The sequence below is a fragment of the Megalops cyprinoides genome, chromosome 1, assembly GCF_013368585.1.
Source record: "Megalops cyprinoides isolate fMegCyp1 chromosome 1, fMegCyp1.pri, whole genome shotgun sequence".
NCBI lineage: Eukaryota > Metazoa > Chordata > Actinopteri > Elopiformes > Megalopidae > Megalops > Megalops cyprinoides.
The window spans coordinates 41,392,884-41,419,459 of NC_050583.1; the positions used below are offsets into that span (position 1 = coordinate 41,392,884).

Sequence of the window (26,576 nt, forward strand, 5' to 3'; positions counted from 1 at the left end):
GGATGGGAAAACACAAAAAAAACATGACCACGAGACCTTTGACTACAAGACGTCAGCATTGATGGGGAATTCAAAACAGTGGCTACAACTGGTGTACACAAATGGAAAATGCTACAGTAAAGGCAACGGTAAGTTTCAGGTGAGAAGCAACCCTGTTGGGGTCCCCCTTGTGGGGACTGAAACAGTGTTCTTTTACCCTCTCCACTAGCCATAGATGACTTCCATGAGCCTGAAGCTGATTCACTTTCCCGGGTGTTCATTTTAGCCATTGGATCCATATTATCCATGGATCCCACTAACACAGGCAACTCTATGGCTGAGTATTCTTTGCTCAAGGCCCTTGTGGAAAGAATGGGATCTTGGTCCTGACATTGTGAGAATTCAGGCTTCAGGTGAATGAATTCTGCTGCCCTGTTTGTACAAAGCACAAACTCAAATAATACTGACCTTCAAACTAAGACCAAACTAACTTCTGGATTATCTCCTGACTAATAATCCAGAAATTACATATTAATTGTGAACTGAATGCTGGGACATCTTTACACCCTGTTTGCCCAATGTCTGAAACAATCGGACTTCAATCTGCTTGTTTGAAAACCATGTTTCAAATTCCCGTCCCACAATTTACATATGAAGAATGGCAGCTCCAGATTATCTTCCTTTCTCCCATCTCCTTGACTTTTTAAAAGTATTTTAAATTTTATATATATATATAAAGAATATATACAAATTAAGCCTGATTCATCTAATATACCTCATCACATCTGTACAAACAAGTCCTCCAACACTGGGGCCAGTTTTGGACACAAAGGAGAGAGACAGCCCAAGATATGCAAATCTCACAAGAAACTCAGTTCTTAAATTTTGTTATTGTCAACACCTTGGACTTCGAGGAAGCAAGTCATTAAAACAAGCAGGCAAACCAGCAGCCAACGGCAGTATTCCTAGCTAAGTAAGTAAGATGAATTTTTCTGTTTTCAAAACAGTAACACATAAAACAAAAGGATCTCCACATGGCACAATTATATGGGCCTACAGGGAAATAATATTCAGCAACAGAAGCCTGACTGTACACGAAAGCAGCCGGTAACCAACCAGAGACAGGATCTTTGGGGCAGATACTGTCCTGGGCTGAATGATAAGGCTAAAGGGAAGAAAGGTTCCAGATGGGAAGTTTTTTCCTTTTTTAACCCCTCCCCCTTTCCTCACTCCCTCAGTGTTGCCCCAGTCGGGGTCTTGTTCAAATAGTCTCTTTTCTTTCCTTTATTTGTTGTTCTTGCGGTCTGTCAGGAAAACATAATTAAAGTGATGGCCAGGTTAAATTCATCTCTCTCCTCTTCGCTTCATGGTTTTAAGAAGCAGTAGATGTCTTCAGTGCTTCCACCTTGGCCTCCAAATCTGCAATCTGAGGGAGGGGAGGGAGATAAAGGCAGATCAGAGGGAAGACAATATCAGGCCTCACAGGGTATCCAAGTGTAAGAATATAAGGCCTACAGTATATACTATTCACGCCAGCATAGTATGTCTATAGGCTGTACATAGTACAGGCTACATAGGCTTATTTGAGCACTAACCTTATCTTATTACCTGTATTCTGAGTATATTTAAGAGGTTTTAACTAAGTGGCACGTTTAAGATGCTGTTGTTTTATTTCATGTTTTATTGACAGCTGCTGCTGTGTGGAAAAGAATGTTAGATTTTCCTCTTGATTGCACATTGTTGTTTTTCTGTTGGGGAGAGACCTTTGCAACATGAGCTGACTTTGGGAGGGGTCACAGGAAAGTGTTAGGTGTGGGGGAGTTAGGGGGGTTTGATTTTAATGCCATTGATTGCACGTGTTTGGACTGGGGATGCTGGTGCAGGGGGTGACTGACCCAAACACACGCACATTCACAAACACAAATGAACACGACCTCACCGACACACCTTCCCCCCCAGTCTTCACCTGAGCCTCCTCCACTACCTTGTCCTGCAGCTTCTCCGTCTCCTCCTTGTGGGAAGCTTCTGACTCCTCCAGGGCACGTCGCTGGGCAGTCTCCTTCTTGAGGAACTCAATCTCCCTGTATCAGAGCAGACACGTGGGTCAGAGAAAACATGGGACTCCCACGGGAGGCTAACACTAGCCTAGAGCACAGTTCTGGATCACTCATCTTCACTGAGGTAGAGAGGGCCTACTGTTAACTAAATTATAGATACTAATACAGACAGGATGATTTAGCACAATGGATACTCAAAATAGTGTGCACGTGTGACACATGTTTTTGGAAGGGGCCTTTGTCCCAACAAATCTAAGAACTAATTATCCATTAACAGCTGTTCAGCAACAATCTCATCTATGGACCTGCTCACATGATAAACATCTTTGTCCAAACCATTTGGTTTCTAATATTTATTTTAATGTTTTCATAAAACCCTACTGTATGTTCTGTAAGGGGGAGTGCACACAACAGACAGTGTTCAAGTGGAGAGTGACTCCACCTTTCCAACCATGTCGGTCATTTAATAAAAAGAAATGGACTGCCCGACACAACCCTGTCATTAAAAACTCCAATTCCCACAATACCCTGGGCCCTTACTTCTGCTGGTATTCCTTGATGAGGCGCTTGGCCTTGCTGTACTTGCGCTCCAGGGTCTGGTACTGGGTTTGCGTCTCCTTCAGGTGCTCGTCCACGGCCTGGCACAGGCTCTGCGCCTCCATCCAGTAGCCCTCCAGCTTCTCCATGCGCTCCTTGTTCTCCTGTACGCTCTGCTCCAGCTGCGCCTTCTCCATGCGCCACCGCAGCTTGTCCTGCTCTGCGTGTGCCAGCTGCGCAGATGCAGACAGAAATGGACAGGGACTCCAGCCATTTGTTAATGAGCCTTAGTCTATTAGCCATTGTTCAGTAGTATAAACATTCTTACAGTACCGTATTACAAGGGATCTAAGTCTGTTTTCCTATAGGTGTTGACCTTGACATATAATTCACTAATAAGAAGACAATGCTTGCCTGTTATATTTATGTTTTTACTGTTTGATACACTTATACATTTGTCTACTTATCAAGAACATCAACAGGGGTATCACTACTTTCTTTACAGAGAAAGATGTGATTGGAGCAGTGAATAGCAATATAGCAGAAATTGCTTTTGAATGGCGTTGAATGGTGTTTCATGTCTTTGTCTGGACAATGGCTCTTTAATGAGTCCTTAAAGAGCTCAACTGCAGTTCCTAGCACCCAAGTTAATAGAATTATGGAACACCCAGTACAATGTTGTTTTGATCTTTTATCCTGTGTGGACCAGGGCACAGTTTCAGCACCAACCTTCCTTTTCAGCTGCTGGATCTCAGCCTCAGTTACAGCGTGCTTTATCTGGAGCTGAGGAGAAAATACATAAGTCAAGTCCACACTCAGACAATATGTACCAGAGGTACTGTTTACCTATGAAAGGAGAAAACTTTAACCCACGTCAACCCATTTAACCCAACTTTAACTGGATTTACAATTAAGCTTAATTACTTGAAACCACTATGCCAAACATGCAATCATTCATATGAACCCTAGGACATCTGCTAGTTGACTGTAACCGATGTAAGTCACTCTGGATAGGAGCGTCTGCTAAATGCAAATAATGTAATGAATGCTTTGCTCTTGTGACCATCAACAGTGGATACAACGACATGTTTTCTTAATAAAGAACAGCAACATGTGTCCATGTTGGTATGCATTTTTGAAAATATTCTATTGGCTTTTGAGTTTCATTGAGCCTGGCCTATTTTTGCAGGCCCCAAGTTTTTGGACCTTTTACAGGGCAGGACACTCATAGACTGAACATAGCTGGGGATTGGTGCTTGTTCCCGCTCCTGTTGCATTAACAGCCCAAACAGCCTCGCTTGTCTTTTGTTCAGCATCAAAGGACATGGGTATCACTTTGAGCACCCATTTCAAAATTGACCCCGCCCCCTGACCCTCCTCTTACCTCCTTAAACTTGTGGACCAGCTTCTCAGGGTCCATCTCGATGGGGGACAGCATGTCCTCATTCTCGGCCAGGTCGAAGACCTCGATGGCATTGGGGAACATGGGGCTCATCTCCTCCTCCTCGTCGGTTGCATACTCACCGGTCTGATGGGGACAAAAGCAGCGTGCTCAAGGTAACAGAGGGCAGAGAGTGTCCTGGCTAATAACCTGTCCAATCCAGAATATTAAGGTTATGTATGTGTGTGCATGGGTGTGTGTTTGTGTGCATGTACATGTGTTTTTGTGGTTATCTGTACTTCCTGTCATAGTGACTTTGTTTAGCAAGCAGCAATGTTGTGTGACTGGTCTACACAGATCTCCTCAGCCCAAGCCCAGCACCGAGGACACACACAACAGCACTCCGGGTACTTAATGACACCATTTTTTTTATCCCTCCATTCAGTGGTGTAGACCAATAGCTATAAAATAACTAGACAGCTACCTGGCAGATAAAAAATGTCCAGTTGACTAGCAGATAATTGACTAGTGAGGGATGAGTAAGCACTTGGGTGGCATGTTCCTTTTGGCTGGGCCTAGTGAGTTGCCACTATTAGTGATGACGCCTGAGATTCCCATCCTTTTGGCTGAACTGCCGGGGATCAATACATCTTTGCCCATTATGCTGTAGAACCTACAGCGCCAGGAGCAAAGAGAATTGATCACATCTCCAGCAGCTACCTGAGGAAGATCTACCACTTTCTGTAATGTGCAAAACTACAAGCCAGACTCACAGAATTCACTTTGTCTGAAAGCCCATAACTTCTCACAGCTTTGCTTTGCAACAGTGTAATGTTTTGGTGTATCCCTGCTTTGCTGGGGAATGGCCTCTAGATGGTGTAATTTAGCTGACAAAACCCAGTCAACAAGTCTTCCAAATAAGGGGAAAAAATGCCAGACCAAATGAAAATACTTCACCATGAGGCCTTCCACCATTTTGTATTTGCAATGCTATATTTAACACTGAATTGACATATAGATTGTATTGACTGTGTTCATGAGGGTAATGGTAAGGCTCAAAGTGAGTTCAATGTACTAGGCTGAATGTTTTCATGACTCAAAAAAAAAGATGTAAGAATACATCAAGTCTCCATGCCTCATCCCTATTAGCGACCTCTTAAAAATACAGACTGAGCACACACATACAAACAAGGCAAGGAAAAAAAGTCTTAAAGTGTCCAGAGCTGGGAAGATGAACGCAGAAAAAGCACTACTTTTCCATTCCATCAGTAGCGGGCAGTTAGCTACAGCTACAGCACATTTCCCCCTCCTTTTCCAATGGATCAGAGGCCTTCTGTTCTCAGAAAGGCCTGTGTTTCCTGAAGTAAATAGAGCCTGGTTTTAGACACCCCTAACCACCATTCACAGTCTCTCTCTCTCTCTCTCTCTCTCTCACACACACACACACACACAAACACACACACACATGTACACACGTACACACACACACACACACACGTACACACGTACACACGTACACACATACACACTGCCCCATTAGAAACATTCACCTCACATCAGACTGCCATGCAGATGGAGATGAGCCTCAGCAAACGCTAGCCAGTTTGGCAGGGAGAGAGAGGTGCTGGCTCTTTGAGTCCTTCTCAGCTTCACTCTTCCTGGACAGACACTGTTCCTGCACACAACGCCCCCTACATCACCCCCTCTTCACACTCTGCTGACATCTCTCAGCTTCACAGCTCCACTGCTAACCTGCCCCTGTGTGTGTGCCTAAGAATCCGTACAAGGATGGGCAATATTATAACCTCACAAAAACAATGTTTCTTTGACATGTATTGAGTGATGTAAATGCTAAAGGAATACAATGGATTCTCCCTTGTGCACTTTTTGTAGTTTACCCTCTTCAGTGTGATTATTCAGTGCAAGGTGGCTGATTCCATGGTGAAACTGGACCGTAAAGCCAACAGAATAAATTGAGCAGAGTGGCCTGCATTTCCTCTCACTGTTGGCTCTAGACTGATCAGCTGGTCTTGCTGATTGTGACACCTGCACATGGCACACTGTCGCCAACAAGACGACAGAACAGAGTCCATGCCCCCTATGGGAGGCGGGGCTATGGCTGGCTGGAAAAGAGACCTCTTGTTATGAGACCACTCAGTTAATAGGAAATGCTGATATAAGAATTAACTGCATATGCAGATCATAAACACTGGGACAGAATCATTCCAATGCTAATGCTGTTTAAAAACACAACTTGTAAGAATCAAGCAATCATCTGCTTATAAAACTCATTTAGGGCTCATTTACAACATGTAATATGGTATTCAGTGGAGCACCATAGTACATGATTAATGTAAAAAGCTGTCTGAATTTCAACACAGTGAGCTTCATATCTCACTCTAATTACCAAAGCACCTGACATGTAAAGTATTTTGAGAAATAAATTGTGCCGTTTAGCCAGGATATGAGTCAACATGGCAGGAATAAAAGACACTTTCCACAGGTGAAAAACACTGCCAGTTAAGAAGTTGGGCATTCCACAGCCTACACTGTCTAAGACCTTATGAATAAATAAGGAAGCATCTCATTATGAAAACAAATGGAATGGACAAAGCACTATAGCTGCAATTACAAGGAACACACTCAAAAACAATTAATGTGTGTCATCTGGGTCATGTTATTATTCTAGTTTTTAATTTACTTAACTATACATTGACTGCCCTACACTATGTAGCTTGAATACAGCCAGTATCTTGCACAGGGAATGGTGTTAGTTGTATTTTATTTAATAAAAGATTAATACTGAGCATACTGAAGCTATTAAATACTGAGCACATCAAATACGTATTGTTCCATGTCTGTGTTTCCAGTGGTTAGCTAAGGACATTTCTAAATGAATTAAAAAAGAAAAATAGTTTAAAAACGTCCACTTTACCTGTTCATTTGGAACTTTGCTATTGTGAATCAACTGCTCTGTATTGACAACAGCTTTTGTACCAGGCAGAAAATCATCAGTTTCATTCTATGAAAATCCCATCCCTGGCTGCGCAATGTGCTGTTGCTGGCTTGGACATTTTTTCTTCTTTTCATTTAAAGAGAGTGAGAAGTCAAGTGCCTCTTAGCTGACACAGCATGACCTCTGACCTGCTATGTCTTACCACCCTTGTTGTGACCAGGTGAGGTGCACAATAGGAGCTATGGATTGTAAGTCTGCCAGAGCAGGTCCTGATGTACACAATAAAGGCAGGGAGCAGAGTCCGGGGGGGGTTCAACAAAGGGGGGTAGAGACATAACTTGCTAATACAGGAGGACTTCCCTGGGACCTCATGTAGGACTATAACAGATCACTTACAAGCACACAGTATGCACAGTAAGTGAAACAGCAATAAAGACACCAGGGCCACGGAATCTGGTTCCCCAGAGAGCAAGAGTGTTGAAGGGACAGCACAGTAAAGAACAGGGGAGGCACTGCACAGTATAAACCTGCAAAGAGCACAGAGCTGTGATTAAGACATTTAAACAATGTTGAGTCAGCAATTAGGTGGCACTGAGGCACCATTACCTCATCCTCGTCCTCCACATATTGGGCGTAGCGCTGCTCCATCATCTCCCTCTGCCAGCGCTCCTGCTCCAGGGTCTGCTGGATCAGCTGGGCCACCTCACTCTGCTCCCCGGGTTTCTCCCGACCAATCATAAACCTGCAGATGCACAAACAGGCAAATCAATGGCATGGCAAGCAGGGGCTACAACAGCCCTAAGCCTATCATAATGTATTTCACAAACTTCGCAGCCAATCAGCAATATATTGGGCAGGGGAAACATGATCGCCAGCCAACCACAACCAAGAGGATGGACCTGATCCTCTCTGCTCCCACCCATTATATACCCAGCTGCAATTTCAACCCCTGGTCCCTCCAACATTATTGATAAAGATATAAGAATGTGGAACACGAGGAGGACAGGCCTATGTTTTCAGACAGGCCCCATGAGAAATGTCTGTCTCAAATACACTCTCCCACTCTTAACCTGATTCCAGGCTAAGGTTTATCACCCTTCATGAGTTGGGAGTGGGGAATCCCAAGAGTGCCAAGTGAATAAAGGGACCCTAGCAGTCTTCATGTTCCATGTTTCACTGTGCATGCAGAGGTGCCCTCACAGATGTGCCCAAGGAGTCAAAACAAGATTTCCTGACACAATCGAAGCAAGATTAGCGCGCAACCACAATGTCAGCTCATCATGATGCTTATGATTCCACTGGAGCACGCAAATCTTTGTAATGTACTCATTATATACAGTGGGGGTGGGGGCGTTGGACATAAGCCGCTATATCCATTGAGCTGCCAAGACGGCCTCAAAGGATTCAGGCCATTTAGCGAAGAAAGGAGACTAGTATGCAGCTTTGTTTTGTAACCCTTTTCTCACAAATGAACAGATCTTTAAGAACTGTCTGAACACTTGTGTGTAGCATTGTCACTCACACTCAGACACGCACACACATTGTGAGGTATCGTGTAACCAAAAACAAGTTTCTAATCATTACAATCTTGAAGGGTTACAGCGAGTTTCTGTACCATCCACCCTGTGATGCATCACTCGTCACCAACCCGCTGGTTGGTGGCCATGGGATGGCAGGGGGCGTCAGCACAAGGCTCCAGGTCAATATTTAGGACATGCTGACAGGTGTCAGTGGGGGTGCCTTTACCAGGTGGGTAGGAGCGTGTGACTCACCCTGGCTGTGAGGAAACAAACTAGCAGGCAGAAATGCACGAGGGCTGCTTAAATGGAGTTGTGCAGAAAAAAGACAGCTAATGGTCAAATACAAAAATAACATCAACCCCCCTGCCTCCAAAACTGAGGAGAATGCTGTGGCTGGCTCACAGAATAATCACAGAATAGCTGTCGAACCTACATCTGCCAATGCCAAGTGCAGGAACAGTGAATCAACAAATCACTCCACCGCTGTGAGTAGACTGGCATTCATCTATATGAGTGACAGGGATGCTTATGCACTGCACTGGAGATTCTTTTCCAGGAGTCCAAAGAAGCATCAATCCTCTACAAAAAATGCAATTATGCTATATGAACTGGAGTTTAGGCTCAAGTATAGGTTATGATTAAGACATTCCAGAGCAGCAGGAACTTACATCATATCTGAGTTTTAATTTCTGTGGAGGTAGGGCCACAGGTTTTGCACATGTTTTAAAACAAACAGTTTGTTTAGCATGCAGTCTAAGAACATTATTTTCTGCCATTTGTACCAAACTCAATTCAAGTGCTACAAACAAAGCCACATGTTATAGTAACAAAGAGATTAAGTCTTGGCATCTTGGTACTGGCACTGGTGAACTGGAATTATTACAGTGTACACTGATATTGCGTATTCATCAAGGCTCCAAATGTCCAAAAGCAATTGAATTGAAATTGGGGCAGACAGATGAAACCCTCTGTCAAATTCATCCTGAGAACATCCCATTTTTTGCTGATCATGGCAACATTTAAATATACAACAATGGTCACCTCCCTGTTGCTCCTTTTCGCTGATGGGGTATTATTAATAGACACCCCACCCCTCCTCCCGCACCTTGTCAGAGTTCATCTATTATACAGGAGATCTCCCTCCCCAGAGGCAGATGGGGGCCTCTGATCATAGACAAGTCAAATAACACTAACAATTACACCAATACCGCTGACTGTCAGGCCCTGAATAATGAATAAGAGTGGGATGACAGAGGAGGGCAGGGAGACGAGCCCATCCGTCGGAAGCAAGTCGGCACGCCGCTGTTTCCACAGGGTGTGTTTGGAATCACCCAAGGCTCTGTGTACAGCAGTGGTTTTACAGTTTTTTTTTTTTTTGGCTTGTGCTTTCAGTTGCACTAGCAGCAAACCGCCACATAGTGTGGTTCCGCGAACCTCCAGGGACGTTCCTTTACTGCCCGGAATGTCTGACTGGCACAGAGGCTGCAGCAAAACTGTGAAGGCTCACGGGGGTGGGGCTATTCTTGAACTCTGTCACAGGAAGCTGGCAAGAGTACAAGCTAGGCTTCCGGACAGAGAGGAAGTACATTGCGGGTGGCATGCCCTCCTCTTTGAATTATTCGCTAGCTTCTGAACCCACTAGTTTACTAAGCTGGTAAAAAGGGTCCTAGGGTGTTTATATGAGAAAAAAAATCCCAGGGAAAGTGTTGGATGAGCCATGCATTTATAAGCCTGCCTTGTTAGGACCACTGACTTGCTGCTTTGTTTAACACTACCTTGGTTTCATTTTCAACATTTGCCTTTTTCAAAAGAATTCACTATTAATGTGAGTCTCTTATTTGGTAAATATGTTGAAAGTTTACTGTATGGTAAGGTTCCATTGAACTGTATGGTTTAATAAAAGGCCCAAGGGAATCTTTAACTGCTGTCCTCACTGTAGAGGGTGATGTCAACAGGATCCTGTGGGTCTGAGAAAGAGAGATGTCTATCACAAAATTACCATGGTAGCAGTACAGCCTCACCTGACTTTGCCTGAGGTGTTTCGCAGGACTGACGCGGCAAAGCTCTGGGTGACCCCGACCAAGCTGGTACCATCCACCTCCACGATCAGGTCGTTCACCTGGATCCTGAGAAGACACAGTGATGCACTCACTCACACAAAACGAGCTGTATCACTGGATCCCATTAGGCACACACTAAAGGCCCTCTGTTTACAGACCATGAGAATTTCATTAAGCTGTAAACAGCTTTACACCCCAGTGCTGTTCAAATTGTACCTATATTCAAAAAAAGCTGTGGGTGCACAAACTGCTGCTCTGGTAAAGCTGAGCTCTGTTGGTCATGAGGCCCCAGGCAGATGTGATCACTGGCTGGTGAGCTGTGCTGTATGGTTCTGCGGATACTGTCTGAAGCCTGGAGCGGTTTCTCTTTTCACTTTCATTTCTACCATTTCTCAAATAAACCACAGCACAACCATGAAGGAAATGAGCCAGGCTTCTTTCTCATGCAGCTCCAGGGAAGGTTCGTGACACACAGGGAGGTTCAACAGCCTCGAACAGACAGAAAAATACGACCAGCTTGCACGACAGCTGCATCTCTCCTCTGCATAACACAGCACCTCACTGCATCTAGTCCCCCATTGCACTGGGTGGTTAGTCAGATGCTCCTGGCTGATCTTCCATCCCTTTGGTCTTCTCCTCATGTAAGGTTGATAGCAGTGGCTACACTGAAACTCACCATCTGATTCTGCTGTTCAGAACAAAGTACTGCAACCCAGTCACCTTGGATTATAGCTACTCTACAACATTATAGCCTTAGGTCCCTGTCTGAAATTTGACTCCTGACCCTTTGTGGTTTTTTTAACCAAAAAATCCTCTTTTCCTGATGTGAAGTGCAATGACATTACTGCTGACCTTACTGCGACGGATGTCATGAAGAAATGAAAGCCCTCCATTTCCTGTACCTGCCATCCCTGTGTGCAGCCCCTCCCTCGGTGACCGTCTTAACGAAGATGCCCAGTTTCTCCAGGCCCATGTCTGCCCCAGCACCCATCCCTATAATACTGATACCCAGGCCATCTCCGTCTGGGGGAAGAAAGGACACAGGAAATAAGCACCTGGTTGCACCCCTCACAATACTTAAGGAATCTGTCGATTTGAGCTGTGTGGAGCAGCACTCAGGCCTCCCTGGCCCACAGGGGCGCTGTACCTTTCTCCAGCTCCACAGGGAAGAGATCCAGCCGCTCCACCCTCTTCTCCAGCTCATACTCGGCCGAGGCCGCCATGGGGTCCACGTCGTCATTGCGGCGATCGTAGTCCTCGTTGGAGTAGGTGCTGAAGACCTGAGAAAGAGGCAGAAGGTTGGAGTGGGTGGGTGCAGCCAACGACCAACTGCTGTGATATTGTGCAACTTCACCTACACAATCCACTTTGTACTGCATTGTAATAGCACCATAACAAAGGATGAGTGACTTCCTCAGCAGCAATGCTTCACAGCAGGGCTCTTCAACTACTTTTTCAGAGGGGACAGATAAAAAGAAATGGTGCAAGTGGGTTAAACCTTTTTTCATTTCATATTGATACTGCAATGTTTGAATAAGTACCATTTATATGTGCATAAATGACAGGGTCAAAATATGCACAGCTATTAATTATCGTATTCACACGAAAGCCCCATCATTACTTTTTATGCATTGAATATTTATGGTGAATGATCAAATTAGCAGTCAACTGCTTAAAAACACAGAATACAGTAAAACAATAGAAAAAAATTCTGCTCCATCATCATTAATTGTAAGGAACTTAATAATAGCATGTCTTAGTGAAAATGGGTTACTGTATATTTGATCACAGAGCCAATTCTCTGGACATACAGAAAAACATTATGCTGGGGCCTCAATTCTTGATGCATAATGTGCATTAATAATGAATATTTTCTTCATCTCTCAATGGCCAAAGGGCTAACAAGGAGCCCATATATTATATTACATTATATTATCATATTCATTTCATTCTTATTTTTCTGCTGTCCAATCAATATGTCCCCCATGACAAAGGCATTACAAGTGTATGGCTGTATACGTGTAGGCCCTACCAGTTTTTAAAATGGTCACAGTGTTCACAAAGAGGTCAGCTTTCTCAAACCTACTGCAGAACCTGAGAAGATCCAATTTCCCCAGCCACCCAAGGCAGCAAAACCAGCCTTCTAAAATGAACCTCTGGTTCTGGATATAGGCACAGATCAAAAATAAAAAGGGGGCTGTCGGACCAATTAGGCGACAGAGCCAGAATTATGCATTTTAGCGATGGTAGCAGCCAGTCGACATGGTCCTTAGAAAGATGACCAACAAGTGACGGACAGTGGAGAGCAATTATATGTAATCTAGAGCGTCCAGGGTCTTCCATTCTTGCAGTCAGAACAGATTTAATCTCATTGCCCTCACACATACTTTTCTGATAAGGTCTGAGAGAGATCCCCTTTCCCTTTTAGCCCACAAATCTAATTCTCGGATCACTTACTCTGTGCTTTATTCTGTGCCCTTCAAGACTTGTTTTTCCGTGTTCCTTTAATAGTCCCGCGACAGACATCTTACATCTTGCTGCATGTTACAAAGCATGGTATAATCTGTGACACTGTGAGCACCCACAGCTCAGATGGCCCACACACATTTGCTGAAACATATTAATGATGCCATGTAATGGTGTCAGCTACATTTTGTGACAACTTTGCATGGATTGTGTTGGTTTAATGTGCGGATGTGCGTGTGTGTGTGTGTGCGCACAGGTGGATGATGCAACCCTGACACATGGTAAAGAACTGTCACTTTTCACAGCAAAATCAGGAATTCCCACCTTCTATGAACTGCAATAGCATGAGAGGTTACTTTACATAACCCACATCAGTATACTAACAAAAGCAAACTGTGAAGTAGCCATGTGCCAAAATAAATCCGAAAAGCATCCAGCAACTCCAGCCTGACAGCGTGATTAATTAAATGATGTGCAGGCTGTTCACATGTCTGGAGGATACTTGTTTCAGCCATGCAGAGACCAAAACTGAAAAGAAAATGCACAGCAGCAGGAGCCTTGTATCGTGCTGTGTGCTTAAATGCCATGCAGATCTTCTTGCAGGGCATTCGAAATGAAACTGTTTGGCATTAAACCTATAGGAGACCAATGGAAACAGACAACTCTTCAAGCTATTCTGTGACACAGGTAAGACAATGCTGTGTCTACCTGAAGCTTGTTGTGGTGAACTGTCATTTTCTGTGGAGATGCGATGTGTGTGTACGTGTTTGGGTCTGTGTGTGTGCCTACATATGCATGGATGTGGGTATCTGAGTTCATGAGTGCGTGTTTTCATTTTCATTGATTTCTATTCCTCTAGTGGATGAAAGTCATGTCTGGATACAATGTAGTTGGTCTGAATTTTATTTTCAGGCAGCAAAGAAATTGGCATAAACATTTATGTACTCTGTCAAAACATTAGTTTTAATAAATATTTTTATTTGCTTATTTTTTCTGGAAGGCAACCATCATGCCTGCAGGTTTTTAACTGTGGACCGGAAGCAATTAAACAATTTCATCTTGAACAATCAAATTCCTGAAATCTCATTTGTCAAGTCACATGCTTGAATAAGACCAATCAAATTCCCAGATTAAACTGCTGCATTACTTTGCCTTTAGGGAGTGCATGGTGGTTAATATGGTTAATATGAAAATGGTGTTAACCTGCAGGCTAACTGCTGTCAAGAACTATGGATGAGACTCCTTGCTCACAGAATATTTTCTGTTATCTCACGCAACCCAACAAACATTTTGAAAGTACTGTAGATCAGAACTGTAGTACAGAATATAATCAGAGGGGCAAATTCTGCTTGACAACACCATTACCATAGCTGAAACACTTCCATCCAGTTCGATTAACAACGTTAAACTGGGAGAAGAGTACAATTATCTGTAACTGTCTTAATACTGTCACTGTAATACACTGAGCTGAATTTACAATGACCTAATACATCAGGCAAAACAGTGCACTCAAATAACTGAAGATAACAGAGAAATGGGTATTAATTTCACACTGCAGAAGCAGACAGAGGGAGATGAAAAGACTCTTCTACCCTTTCCTGACCAATCCCCTCTCTCTCTCTCGCTCTGTCTTTCTGCCTTGCACAGTGGCATCAATATTTCATCAAACAAACCTTTATTGTGCCTCTACCCTGTTCTTTGACACCCCATAATTGTCCGTTTCACTCTAAATGTACCTCTCTCTTTCTCTCTCATACCGTGTCTCTCTGTTCTTTTATACTGCACCCTCTCTTGCATTCTCCCAGAGTTCCTCTCCCTCTCTTCTGTTTCTTCCTCTCTTTCTCCCTCCCTCCCTCCCTCACTCTCTCTCTCTCTCTCTCTCTCCTTCTCCTCTCTCCTTCTGCATGTAAACAGCAAGCAGCCGCATCTCTTTGCTCCAATGCCATCCTCTGGTCACATGGCTTCATTTCCATGACAACCACCCAGCTTAGCAATTGTGAGTTTTGACACTGGTTTGTTCCTCAGGCTGCATTTCAATCCCACTTCTCTCTTTTCATGTTGCACTTCTCACCAATGTCCACTGGAAATTCAATAACATCACTGATTTCACTCCCAAATTCAACATAACTTTTTTTTGGATTAATAGCCATGAGAGGGCTGAATGCCTTTAATTCCCATTACTCAAAGATATTCTTTATGCTAAGTGCCAGCAACCTCTCCGTTTTATTTAAGCCAATAGGGAAGGGTATGAATAAATCAGAATTTCCATTCTTGCATTTAAAAAACATATGGATGATTCGCTATGACATCATTTTACCACATATTGTTCACCTCCAGCTATGCATGATATGATCCTGGTTGTTGTAAAGTGGGCCTTTACGAAAAAGAGACTCGTTCTGCAGTGCAACAAAAGCTACAGTCATAATATGCAAGTAACTTCCCAGATGGAAGCCACTATATCTCCCATTACCTCATCTACAAACCTACTGTTTGCTAACCAATAGGAGCAGAAAGCATCCTCATGTCTGGCTCCTCCACATGACATTTCACCAATGGCCAGAAAGTGTCATACACAAGTATCCACTAATCAGTAGCACAGAGCTCTCCAGTTTGCTGCCCTAGTGAACCTCTTTATAGTATTCCAGTGTCTGAATGCTTACGTTCTCGTCTGCTAGAAGTTGAATTCAGTGAAATGTAATGTAATCCTACAGTGCATATAGCATTGTGATCCAAAGGCAAGCATATTTGCCTTTGTATGTGGTCACATTTGCGCCCACATAAGTTTCATACAGAAAAGAGCTTTTTAACTATGTAAATAATCCCACATCTGAAGGAACTGGCTATGGCCACTGTTTTTTTTTTAAATAACTAAAATAATCCTTCTGCTTAATTCTGACTGGCCTGCAATCTCTGAAATCTGATCCAATGTGCTATGACACAGCACTGAAACCTCCACACCAGATACACTATCTTGACTGTTTCAACAGCGTGGTATGAAAGTGTTGCACTCTTCCTGAGGTGGTGGTTCTCACGGTACACAGGGTGTGGAAGTTGGTCATACGTGCACTTTCTGTTTACAGTACATCTCACAAAAGTCTGATTCCAAAGGCAAATGTTCAGTAATATTATAATGTCCAACCCCTTTGAAAAAAAAAACACAGCCATTCTACCCCTGGCTTTAGGAGTCTGCTGAAACTGACCAAAACCAGTCACAGTCAGCACATTGCTATAAAAGCGTGACCTGCTGGCTGATATGCCAACACTCACACAAGCAAATGTCTGACTGTCTGCGCTTTGGCCCGAGGACTGACCCTGGAGGACCATCAGGGGGTGACAATGGGAATACCCTAGCAGGGACAATATAACAAGCAGTAATGGCTCAGGTAAAATAACCTTGACAGGTAAATAATACTTTACAGGTCAATCAATACTTTACACTCATTAACCTTCATTCCACTGGCATTCTTGAAACAAACAAGAATAAATGTTTGTGTTGCCATTTGGCACCATCTAGAGCCAGCCCTGGTTTGGACATACATCTTTACTCAAAACACAGCTAGATGGAATGCCTGCCAAAGAGCTCAATAGGAGATCAGAGTGAAGAATTAATGCAGAGATAACTATAGCAGTAATCGTCAGGTCCAAGCCTGCACTCATGCAGGCCCGGTCCAGGATACGTGCACCTGCATTTAAGCATGCGATATCACAGCCAACACTCTTTGCCCAGCAGTAGCAATCCACCTGATTTTATCCTCAAGGACATCCAACACCCTGTTCATGAGTCAGCGCTACAGTACACCCTTGTTTTACAATCCATCAAAATTTGTTGTATATTTAATTTGCAAACAAAAGAGGTGTGGAACACCGATTTTGCTTCAGTGGTTGAAAAACTGGTCCCTAAGTATTTATGTGATAACACACTGAAGTGGGAATCACGTTTCACTTTTGGCTGGCTTTTTATCCATGGAAACAGTGGAGAAAATGCTACAGCACTGGACCTGTAGCCAGAAATCAAATCCCAGCTAATGTATTCTGGAGAACTTCATACAGGCAAAGGTTAATAAATGTACAATGTGCTTTGATTGCAGTTTTATTAACATTTACACAATGTCTTACATGAGTCACATATATTTTAATCAAACACAAACATATTTTTGCTAATGTTAGCCTTTCTGCTTAATGCGAAATGTGTCATGTGTAGGTTAATCTTTTCATTATTATGAGTTTTCTTCAAAGTATCTAAAAATAACCAGGTGTAAAATAAAATTCAAAGACTGTACAGCAAATGAACTGAGAAATTGTAGGGATTTAAGAAATAGAAGCTGCTCTGGTTAAGTACCTCTTTCAAGCAAAACAGATTATGACACTGTTTATTTCTGACTACTCAAAATTGAGCAACAGGTCAAGAAAATGTGAAAACTGAAAACAATGGATGTCACTCTTATGTGTGTGTGCGTGTGCGTGTGTGTATGTGTGTTGCTTTTGTCTGTATCCAATATGCCAGGTGGACATGTCAAAACTCTCCAGTCTCTCTCTCTCTTTCTCACTTTCCCTCTCTCTCCCTCCTTCCAACTTTCTGTCTTGAGGTGACTGTGTTTCTTGATGAGTGATCAGCGCTGAAGCCATAAGCTGGTATCAGCTGGCTCCTCATCCACATGCTTTCAGTTCACATAACAAAGACAGGAGGGATGCAGAGAGTAGGCTGATTCACCCCTTGACTATCATTAGTTGGAGAGACAGTGGACAGGAGAAAAAAACACAGAGAGCCTCTATTTGTGTCAGACTCCACCGGCCCTCTGAATGTGGCCTTCTCACATTATTACTTCAAGTATTATACAACCTGTTCTAATACTGAGTAAACGAAACCACATACCACAGGTATTGAAATCCTGACATGTAATAGAAAATAAACAAATGGCAGAAGAGAATGAACGTGCCCCTGTTGAATGCTCTACATGCTCTATAAAGAGGGGCACACACTGCTCTATGAGCCAGACTTCCTAACAAGAGTATAAAAAGCCTCTAACAAGCCACTGTGCACAGGAAATGGCAGGCTAAGTGACACACAGTGCACAGGAAATACCCAGTCATTGGCAAGTAATGTCGCGGTGAGGATGTCATAGGTGTGCAGCCTGGCTGCAAACAGGGAAAGCACTCTTCCTCCCGTGCAGGCTTCCCTGCCCTTATTTTGGCTGATCCAACCAATGCCGGTGGTCGCAGTGCTTCCTGTCCCCCCCTTGCCCACCCTAAATCCCCCCTCAGCATGCTGGGGTATGAACATAAGACCAGATGTGGCAGGCTGAGGCATGCAGGTCTACTGATTTGGTGATAAACACGAGGATTAAGGGATGCTGTGAGTGATAGTAGGTCATGGGAGAGCGCAGACGGCCCGGGATCCCCCTTCCCCTTAAGGCCCTGGAACATGGCTCCACGTGCAGAAAAATGCACAGCTAAGAAGGCTGTCTATTTACCACTGATTACTGCTCAGTCATTCTGGCTGGTATGCAGCGGGAGGCAGCGTGGAGCTACTGCGGTGCAGCGGCTTCTCACCCCCTCAGCGGCCGCTGCATTCCCTGCTTCCCTTGCCACGAAAGGTTGGGATTGGGAAGGGATGTGGTGAGAGACTGTGGAGGGGACGATACCGAACAACAGGAAGAGCTTGAGCTGGGAGCTTTTCCCCAGTGTGCTGGCCACCAAGCGGAATTCCATTTAGAAGTGGAGCCCCGGTGCAGTTCGCTTCTGTCAGCATTTTTGGTTCTGGCGGCAAGGGCAGAGGCTGCGCTGCTGATTAGCCTGATTATTTCCCACAGTTTATTTTATTTTTACAGCCGTCTGGCTTCAGGCCTCTTAAAGCCCCCCCCCCCCCCCCCCCCAAAAAAAAAAATAGGGACACAATGCCCTGTTTAACAATCCTGGTACGGTTACTATGGAGACCACACATGTTAAAAAAAAAATGAGGCCAACAGGTACAGACAGGGGTTGCAGCTGAGTATTTTCAGCGCTCTTTCTGAAGCTGACTGTACTCAGTTAGGATTTACCATCACTGTCCCTGTGCAACGCTGGCAGATAAGATCTATGGCAATAGCAACAATGTTAGGAGGCCCGTGATTTTACCAAGCACATACCAATGGGCTCCCTTGTGTCCACTCAACAGGCCGAGCACATCACTTACAGCAACCAATAGGATCCTCGTACCTCCGAATTAGACAAAGGGGACTCTGCAATTTACATTACTGCTAAAAAAACATGCATAGCAAAGTATAGTCAATGGGCTCTTGGGGGGGGGGGGGTGAGTTACTGTCTAACCATCCCAAAATTTGGCATGGATGACATTATAGCCACACTGCTGATGGGAATTTGGTCTCTGACTCTGACCTGGCACATCTCAGCTCCTACCAACATCAAACCTGATTCAGGAGGTTTGGTGGGTCAGCACTGGCAGAGATCTATAAAACTAGCGTGCACTGGCAGCACTGTCATGGTAGAGTGTTATGTCAGGCCTACCCATTTAGCAGGGCTGGTGTGGTGGGGAAGCGTTCATTAGGCAGCGTGGTGGTTATGGGGGGAGAAAATCTGAAGTTGGTGCCCAAAGACAGTTATCGACTGTCTTAGAGCTGACAGCCAGAGAGCCAGCTCTGTCCCCCGGGCAGGCAGAAAGGACATTGCGACATTAGAAAATGTAAAAGAGCGAGGGACAATGCATACATCACACCCACAGTCAGTCTGTATTGATCTGAAAGCACTGTGACATAGTGATATTCAAAATTAATTGGGTTCATTTGTGGAATGATATGGGGCGTGGTCACGTTTCTCCAAGTAGCTTAACCCTAACCTGTCTGTGAGGCCAAGCTGTCTGCATTATAACTCCTGGACAACAAGAGTTATCTGGGTTCCCTCATTACAAAAAAAAAAAAAAAAAAAACTGCAGCGATTTGTTGCAGGATGTTTTTGAGAGGTTAAGTTGCAAGGCTTCTGAGTAATCTTGCATATGAGCATTAACCTATTCCAACTGGCCAACCATGACCATTTGCCTGTTAATGCACATGAAAGGCTGAATCCCTTCATCCACAGTGTGACAGACAGTCTTCCACGTACACCCGCAGCCTGATGTAGAGCAACAGTGGAGACACTGAGGACACAGTGGTCTGTTGCCTCCCCACTAGCGTCTCCCTGCTTTGTGACAGCTAACCTGCTCTGATACCTGCTACATCATTTGGCAACTTCTACCTTTCTAGTAATCCATCAGTAGTCACAGACCCAGTCCTGGACGCACCCCCAAATTGCAATGTGTGCAATTTTGAGGTGGAAGCACAATGCAATCAAGGTCTCTCAGGATTTGTCACAAAGGAGATTTGAATGGGGAGCAGTGTGAGAGTTCATTCAAGTTTCACTATTCCCAATGGCTCACTGTGGTGGGAAATAAACTGTATAGACACTGTCTAACTGAGGAGACCCTACTTGTTAAAGGCAGACATAGGTGGGGAGGTAGGCGCACAGACTAAACTATATGACTTTAAACTGAAGGGGTGAGAGAAACATGAAATGCACGATGATAACAGGAAGTCACTGACACAAATATTCTGGGTTCTCTGTTCTCACTTCCCACGGATTTTACCACTGGAGGACCTGCAGTCCACCACAACTCTCACTTCGGGCCTTACAGCACATTATAGTATCAGAGCTCATGGACATCTTTCACAAAGCTTGTGATCTACATAAAACACACCAAGCCTAATCCTAGTGTGAGTACACCAAGTTTATTTATGTAAAAAACAGTGGGCTGATATATGGAGTAGTCCAGCTACCATCACAGTTTTGGCCTTATAAATGTACTGTGTTGTGTTGTCATAATCTTTAATCTCTGATTCTATCTTTAATTAAAACCACATGTTAATTGCAAAAATATTTAAATGGCCATATTTCAAAGGCAAAAAAAATTGAGGCCTCATTAGACATGCTTACATTCCTTACATAAAACTGTTTGACATATGGCAAATTTACATCTGCCGAATTTGTTTTAAAAATCCTGGGTGACCTATGGTGATTTGACACATATATCATTATCCATATATAAGGAATGCTCTCTGATGCAGCATGGATAAGCAACAATCCCCGTCATTTCCACCACCACCATTTCCAGACAGTCCCGAGGCTAGTTAGGATGGATCAGGGATAATGTTTGTGAGGGTTTATCTGAATGGGGGATTGAGGCTGACTGCTTCCATTATCCCAGTTGTAGCTGTTACCAGACTCAATGAAACTAGACCCTGGGTGGGGAGCGAATGAATCAGCTGTTCTATGAACAGCCATCAAAGCGGGAATGGGACTGTCTGGAAAGTGGGCCATCCCTCATAAAAACTAAACATTCTGTCACATATATGATTTCTTGCATATAATCTATCAAATGTTATGGCTGAAGATATATATCTCATCTAGAAAATAACACTTGCATAACAGAATGACACATGTACATTGCAAATGTCTCCATTTTACATTTCACTACTTTTTTTTTTTTTTTTACAGTTATTGCTCCTAAGTTTTCACTGGAGCATACTGCTCAATTAATAGGAGCACCACAACCCCCCCCCCAAACACACACACACACAGTCCACAATGCTATGGTCACAGACTTGTGAAAAGCTGGGGGCAGTTTGGGGTCAGCCTGAATGTGTGTGCTGCATGACTGCAGGTGCGGGGGGCCGCGCCGCTGCATGTGCAGAGTGCAGCTGCTCTGTGAGGCCAGGGAAGTAGGCCAGAGCCACCTTGCCCAAAGACATCCTCCTGGACAGTCCCAAAAGCCTCCCATAGTTTCAAGAGTGGGAGACTCACTGAGCCAATGTAGCCCCTCTCACAGACAGTTTCAGGACACCTGGCCGCGCGGTGATGTATTACCTCTCTGTCACACAGGGCTACCTTATGGGGACATGTTTGGAACGCACTGAGGTGTCCATTATTGTACTCATATGCATTCTGGATTCACACCTTATTATGGCAATTATGGTGTGCACAATGTCCCCATAATCATAATGAACAGGTTTCTAACATCCTTGCCCCAGAGTGTACAGCACCACACATACACACTGAGGAAAAACAGGACTCTGGAATGAATCACCCTCAACGTACTGGGAGAATATAAATTTAACATTGCACAATGCTGTCCAACAATGGTAGGAATGGCAACAACTCAGAACATCCTAACAAACACTAACCCCAGCAACTCCAACATGTGCACCTGACTTTAACTGGCAGAATAAGAAATGTCTGCCTCTGACAGCAGTATTCAGACAACAGTGATGGTCACCTACTGAACAGAATGTCTCAAACAGAAACTAGATACTAGATTCATGCCAGGGAAGAAGATGCAACTAGGCAGGTACATAATATAATATTGAGACTGACTGCAATTTCCCTTTAAGTAAGCAGGTTTAGGTCAGTGACAGTTTGTCATTTGTTTGGGCACACTAGTTACGCATTATAATTGTAATAATGCCAGATAATATTGAACAGGCCTCAGACTAGTTAATTCTGATATTGATGTAGGCTGTTAATGATATTATATGTTACATAATATTAATAAAATTATCTATTGTGGCACTTTCAAAGGTAAGTTATTGTTTGTAGTTTTCATCCAGGGGAGGGTGTCAGCTGAGAACTGTCTCATTGTGGAACTGTACACATCCTGTCCCCGTACTGTCGCTATACTTACTGTATGCACTTTTGTAAGTCGCTTTGGATAAAAGTGTCTGCTAAATAAATAAATGTAAATGTAAAAGTGCATGGTATGTGTTTTGTGATGAAAGTGTAGCTGTTGAAAGTGACCTCTGAAAAACCCTGCCCGGAGTGGTTAGCAGGAGTGGTTTTGTGACAAAAACCCAATTCACACAAGAAAAAATGCAAGAAAACAAGAACAGGAGAAACCTGTATTGTTTGATGCTTCTGCTTGTGCTGTCTGAACACGTTTCACATTCATCATGTGCAGCCAGTGAGACAGTGCACAGTACAGCCAGGACAGCTAACATCACGACCTCTCTGCAGGTGCCTCCATAACTGGGAAAGGATAGACAGAGATACAGCATGCTCGTCTCCTTCACAGACACACATCTATTATTTAAACTTCAGGGAACCAGAGGTGATTATTTTTCAGGATTTCAACATCCTCTATATTCATGGGTGGGGCAACATTGTCATTTGGTAGAAAGTGGCACTGAAGTTCAACTGTGGGGCCAACATTTCTTTTCTATATAGATAATGAAGATCAGTTGTGGCAAAAAATAGTCTCAGAGATGGTTTCTGTGTAAAGAACAAGTCCGATGTCCCCCCTCCCCATGCCATCCCCTCCAAAAAAACCCCTCCCTGCTGCTGACCCAGTGAGTGGCCTTGACGTCACACACTCTCCTGCTGGGAGGCTCACCGAAACAGCTGCACCAATCAGAGGAGCCTACTGAACAAGCAAGGTAAGTACTTCAAACAGAAAGAGCGTGTCGCCTGTCAAAACCCTTCCAATCAGATTACAAGGGAAAACTGCAGAGCTTAGGAGCAGAGTGCACACACACAGACAGACAGACAGGAAGATGGGTGCTGAGGCCTGCAGCTCAGACAGCTAGCCTGCTTGAAAATGACGGTTTCATGAAGACAGTGCTACCAAGCCCCCCACCCATGTTGAGCATGAAGGAGCCAGGAACAGCCACGGCTCTCCAGCCAGGACCAACAAAGGTCACATACGTCTAACAACTCTAGCAGTAAATTACTTAACAGCACATTTGGCTGCAATCCTCTGGTCCAAATCCAATCTAGGTGACTTGCCTCAAAAAGAACAACGAATAAATTTGCAATTTAAAGGCAGTTCTGCTTCTTTTCTCTCCTGAAGCTTGTGGCAAGCTGGCAAACATTTGTAGACATGTGGCCCTTGGTATCCAATGGCAGCGGGAGCCTCCAGAGATATCTTTTTGTGTCTACTAGATTTCCCATGATCCCTTGCTGCAGCCAGGAGCCCAGCTGAAGTCACATGGCTGAAGCTGACAACAGCTCCACCACGTCAGGCAGGGCACAATGATGGCCACCGGAGCATGGCGTGAAAGAATATGACACCAATCCACCACAGCCAATGTCCATCTCAATGACTGCTGCAAGCCGACAGACTCAGACACGTGAATCAGCGAATCAGAATATCCACAGCCATAAAGATGGCTCAAGGCCCAAACTCTCCAGGTCTAACTCCAATGTTAGGTTATGCAAATGTTGTGGAAATGTAACATGATGGGTAGCTGAGCAAGCTGCTCCAACACTATTGACACAGAGCCTCTAAACCCCTCTTCCGCACAGGCTCTCATCATGTCCATGGAAACCACACTTTTCACACAACTAAGTATGAAAAACATCCCCCCAAAACTCCTTGTTTTTAGTCACTTAGTACATGCCCTCCTCCTGGACAGCATCTGTTCAACACCTATTCTGGAACCCATTTACATGTACAGCTAAAGCAGGGTTCTTATGAACAGCAGTGGTGTGCCTGCCTGGACCCATGCCCGTGTCCCAGGTGGCAAGTGCAGCTCTTGGCCTGAAGCTGGACTGCTTGGTGCTGTACTGGAAACATTTCTCACTCTGCCTTCATCTGTCCGGTCTGAGAAGTTTTGTCACTGCTCTGATCTCCAGGGCCCCGGATTCCCCGCCGTGGGCCAGTTGCATCTGTCTGTGGATGTCGTCAAGCACGCCGACATCTTTGGTCCACATGCTGAGATGCTGGGCACAGCCGGAGGATTGTGAACGGAGTCTGAGCGCATGCACCAAGCCAGACTGGACAGAGGCACTCACAGGTACACCGCAGCCTCTCTGCGGGGGTTCTGCTTCCACTTGCTAACAGATGGTACCTGCCTTTTCAGAGGGTCTTCACTGTGGCACCTATATTTATTTATTTATTTATTGACCGTACCCTGCCTTCAACCACCACAGATAAGGAGGACATTGTGGTGAAGTGACCAGAGTCAAAACACACACTATGACCTTCTTACTGCGTTACGTTGGCAATGAAACAAATGCGATAAGCTAAGTTGGGACACTGCTCTCCCTCTCAGAGCACTGCTTTGGCACTGCAGCAACAGGATTTTATCACAGGAACACTCTACACCTCCCTGTAACTGTCTGCACTGTAACTTTTGAGCAAGTTACAGTTTATTGCTTAAGTGCCTCAACTGAATACCCAACTGTACAAAGGTGTGGCAGAGTGCACATGCTGTATAGAACACTGAAACCCTCAAAAGTGTCTTGGATTAGAAAGCTTGCAACAATGACACTAAGGGCAAGTTCAGCTGCTGGTACTACAGGCATTCTGAGTTTCCCTTTCAGAGGTATCAATAGGTCATAGTCCAAACCAGGGGCCAGTATGTCAATGACCCCAACATCCCCAATAACTGGGATTGCTTTGCTGCCTTTCTCTGACCTTTCCTCCGGGGTTACAGGTGATGTGGACAGTACAGAGGGGTAAAGGGAGCAGTTAAGAAAGGGAATGCTTTTGGGACTGCAGTGACCTATGGTCCCCTGTTAAGAGTGTTCTGCTCCCACAAGAGCTCTTCATTGTGACACCTTTTTAGGTATTTTATTTTATGTATATATGTATGTGTGTATTTATTTATATTATTTTTTTCAAGCACATGGTTCATGCAGCATTGAAACAGTTTTGTACAACATTGTATTTGTAACATAGCAACAGTTGTGTAAAAAACACTCAAGATGGAAGCAAAAAATGGTTTCCTTCAGAAAAGAGTGACACAAATGCAAATTGCACCTCACCAAATGCTTTCTACTGTATGATCTTAGATAAAATATTGTTAGATCCAATTCTCTATGTTCTGTTCAGCAAATGTTTTCTGCCTGGCACTGTCTGGGATACTTGGCAGTAGTTCTATTTAGACAGAGTATTTTTCATTACTTTCACTATATTAAAAGCCTACATAGTGCGATATATTGTTGTCTCAGAGTTATGTTTTCCCGAGGATTTCTTTCTCTAATGCATCCTGCACTGCAAAAAGTCTGTTAAGGCCTCTAAGATGTCCTGACTTTGAGCAACACAGGAATGGTAATGTATTCTGCTGGCAGAGGAGAGTGGCAGAAGGTCAGAAAGGGAGAAAGAGAAAGTGGTAGCCAGGTAAAGCTAACCTCGGCTGCTGACAGTAAACAAATCAGCAGAGCTTGCAGCAGCTCCTCAAACAAAACAGCCTGCACATGCAAGGAAGCTGCTCGCTTTCATGTCACCGTTATTAACGCAGGCTAGCACAGTTGCACACTACGGGCAGGAAGAGTTGCTTAAAAATGGAATGTGTGGAACGAAGAGGACCAAATAAATTAACAAACAAAAAATGTGTGTGGGGGAGAACAGCATCCTGTGTTTAACAAGTGGACCGCCCTTGGGGGAAGGGGGCAGGCTCACAACCATTACAATGCGTCTATTTTTAAAAACTGGTTACGTTACAAAACAGAAGAAGAGTAGCGATGGGGGGGGGGGGGGGGGGGGGGCAGAGAGAGAGAGAGAGAGAGAGAGAGAGAGAACAAAGCTGGCAGTGTGAAATCAGGCCTTTGGGCCATTCTGCCTATTTCAGTTGGAGGGCAGTTCACTGTTGAGAAAAA

At 44.2% G+C, this 26,576-nt stretch overlaps 1 protein-coding gene across 2 annotated transcripts in view; it reads right to left on the reverse strand.

The window, feature by feature from the left end:
* Nucleotides 1-1,038: 1,038 nt before the first annotated feature.
* LOC118793474 (neurabin-2-like) overlaps nt 1,039-26,576 on the reverse strand; it is a 40,285-nt gene continuing 14,747 nt past the window's right edge. The window contains exons 3-11 of one of the 2 annotated variants that reach the window (XM_036551684.1): nt 11,638-11,770; nt 11,393-11,513; nt 10,452-10,556; nt 7,517-7,652; nt 3,958-4,101; nt 3,303-3,356; nt 2,577-2,806; nt 1,964-2,060; nt 1,039-1,405 (exon numbers count right to left, since the gene is read on the reverse strand). In XM_036551684.1, coding sequence (XP_036407577.1) covers nt 1,352-1,405; nt 1,964-2,060; nt 2,577-2,806; nt 3,303-3,356; nt 3,958-4,101; nt 7,517-7,652; nt 10,452-10,556; nt 11,393-11,513; nt 11,638-11,770 — 1,074 coding nt within the window. In that variant the 3' untranslated portion in view covers nt 1,039-1,351. Of the gene's footprint in view, nt 1,406-1,945; nt 2,061-2,576; nt 2,807-3,302; nt 3,357-3,957; nt 4,102-7,516; nt 7,653-10,451; nt 10,557-11,392; nt 11,514-11,637; nt 11,771-26,576 lie in introns of both variants that reach the window. The other variant, XM_036551674.1, reaches the window with a different exon arrangement.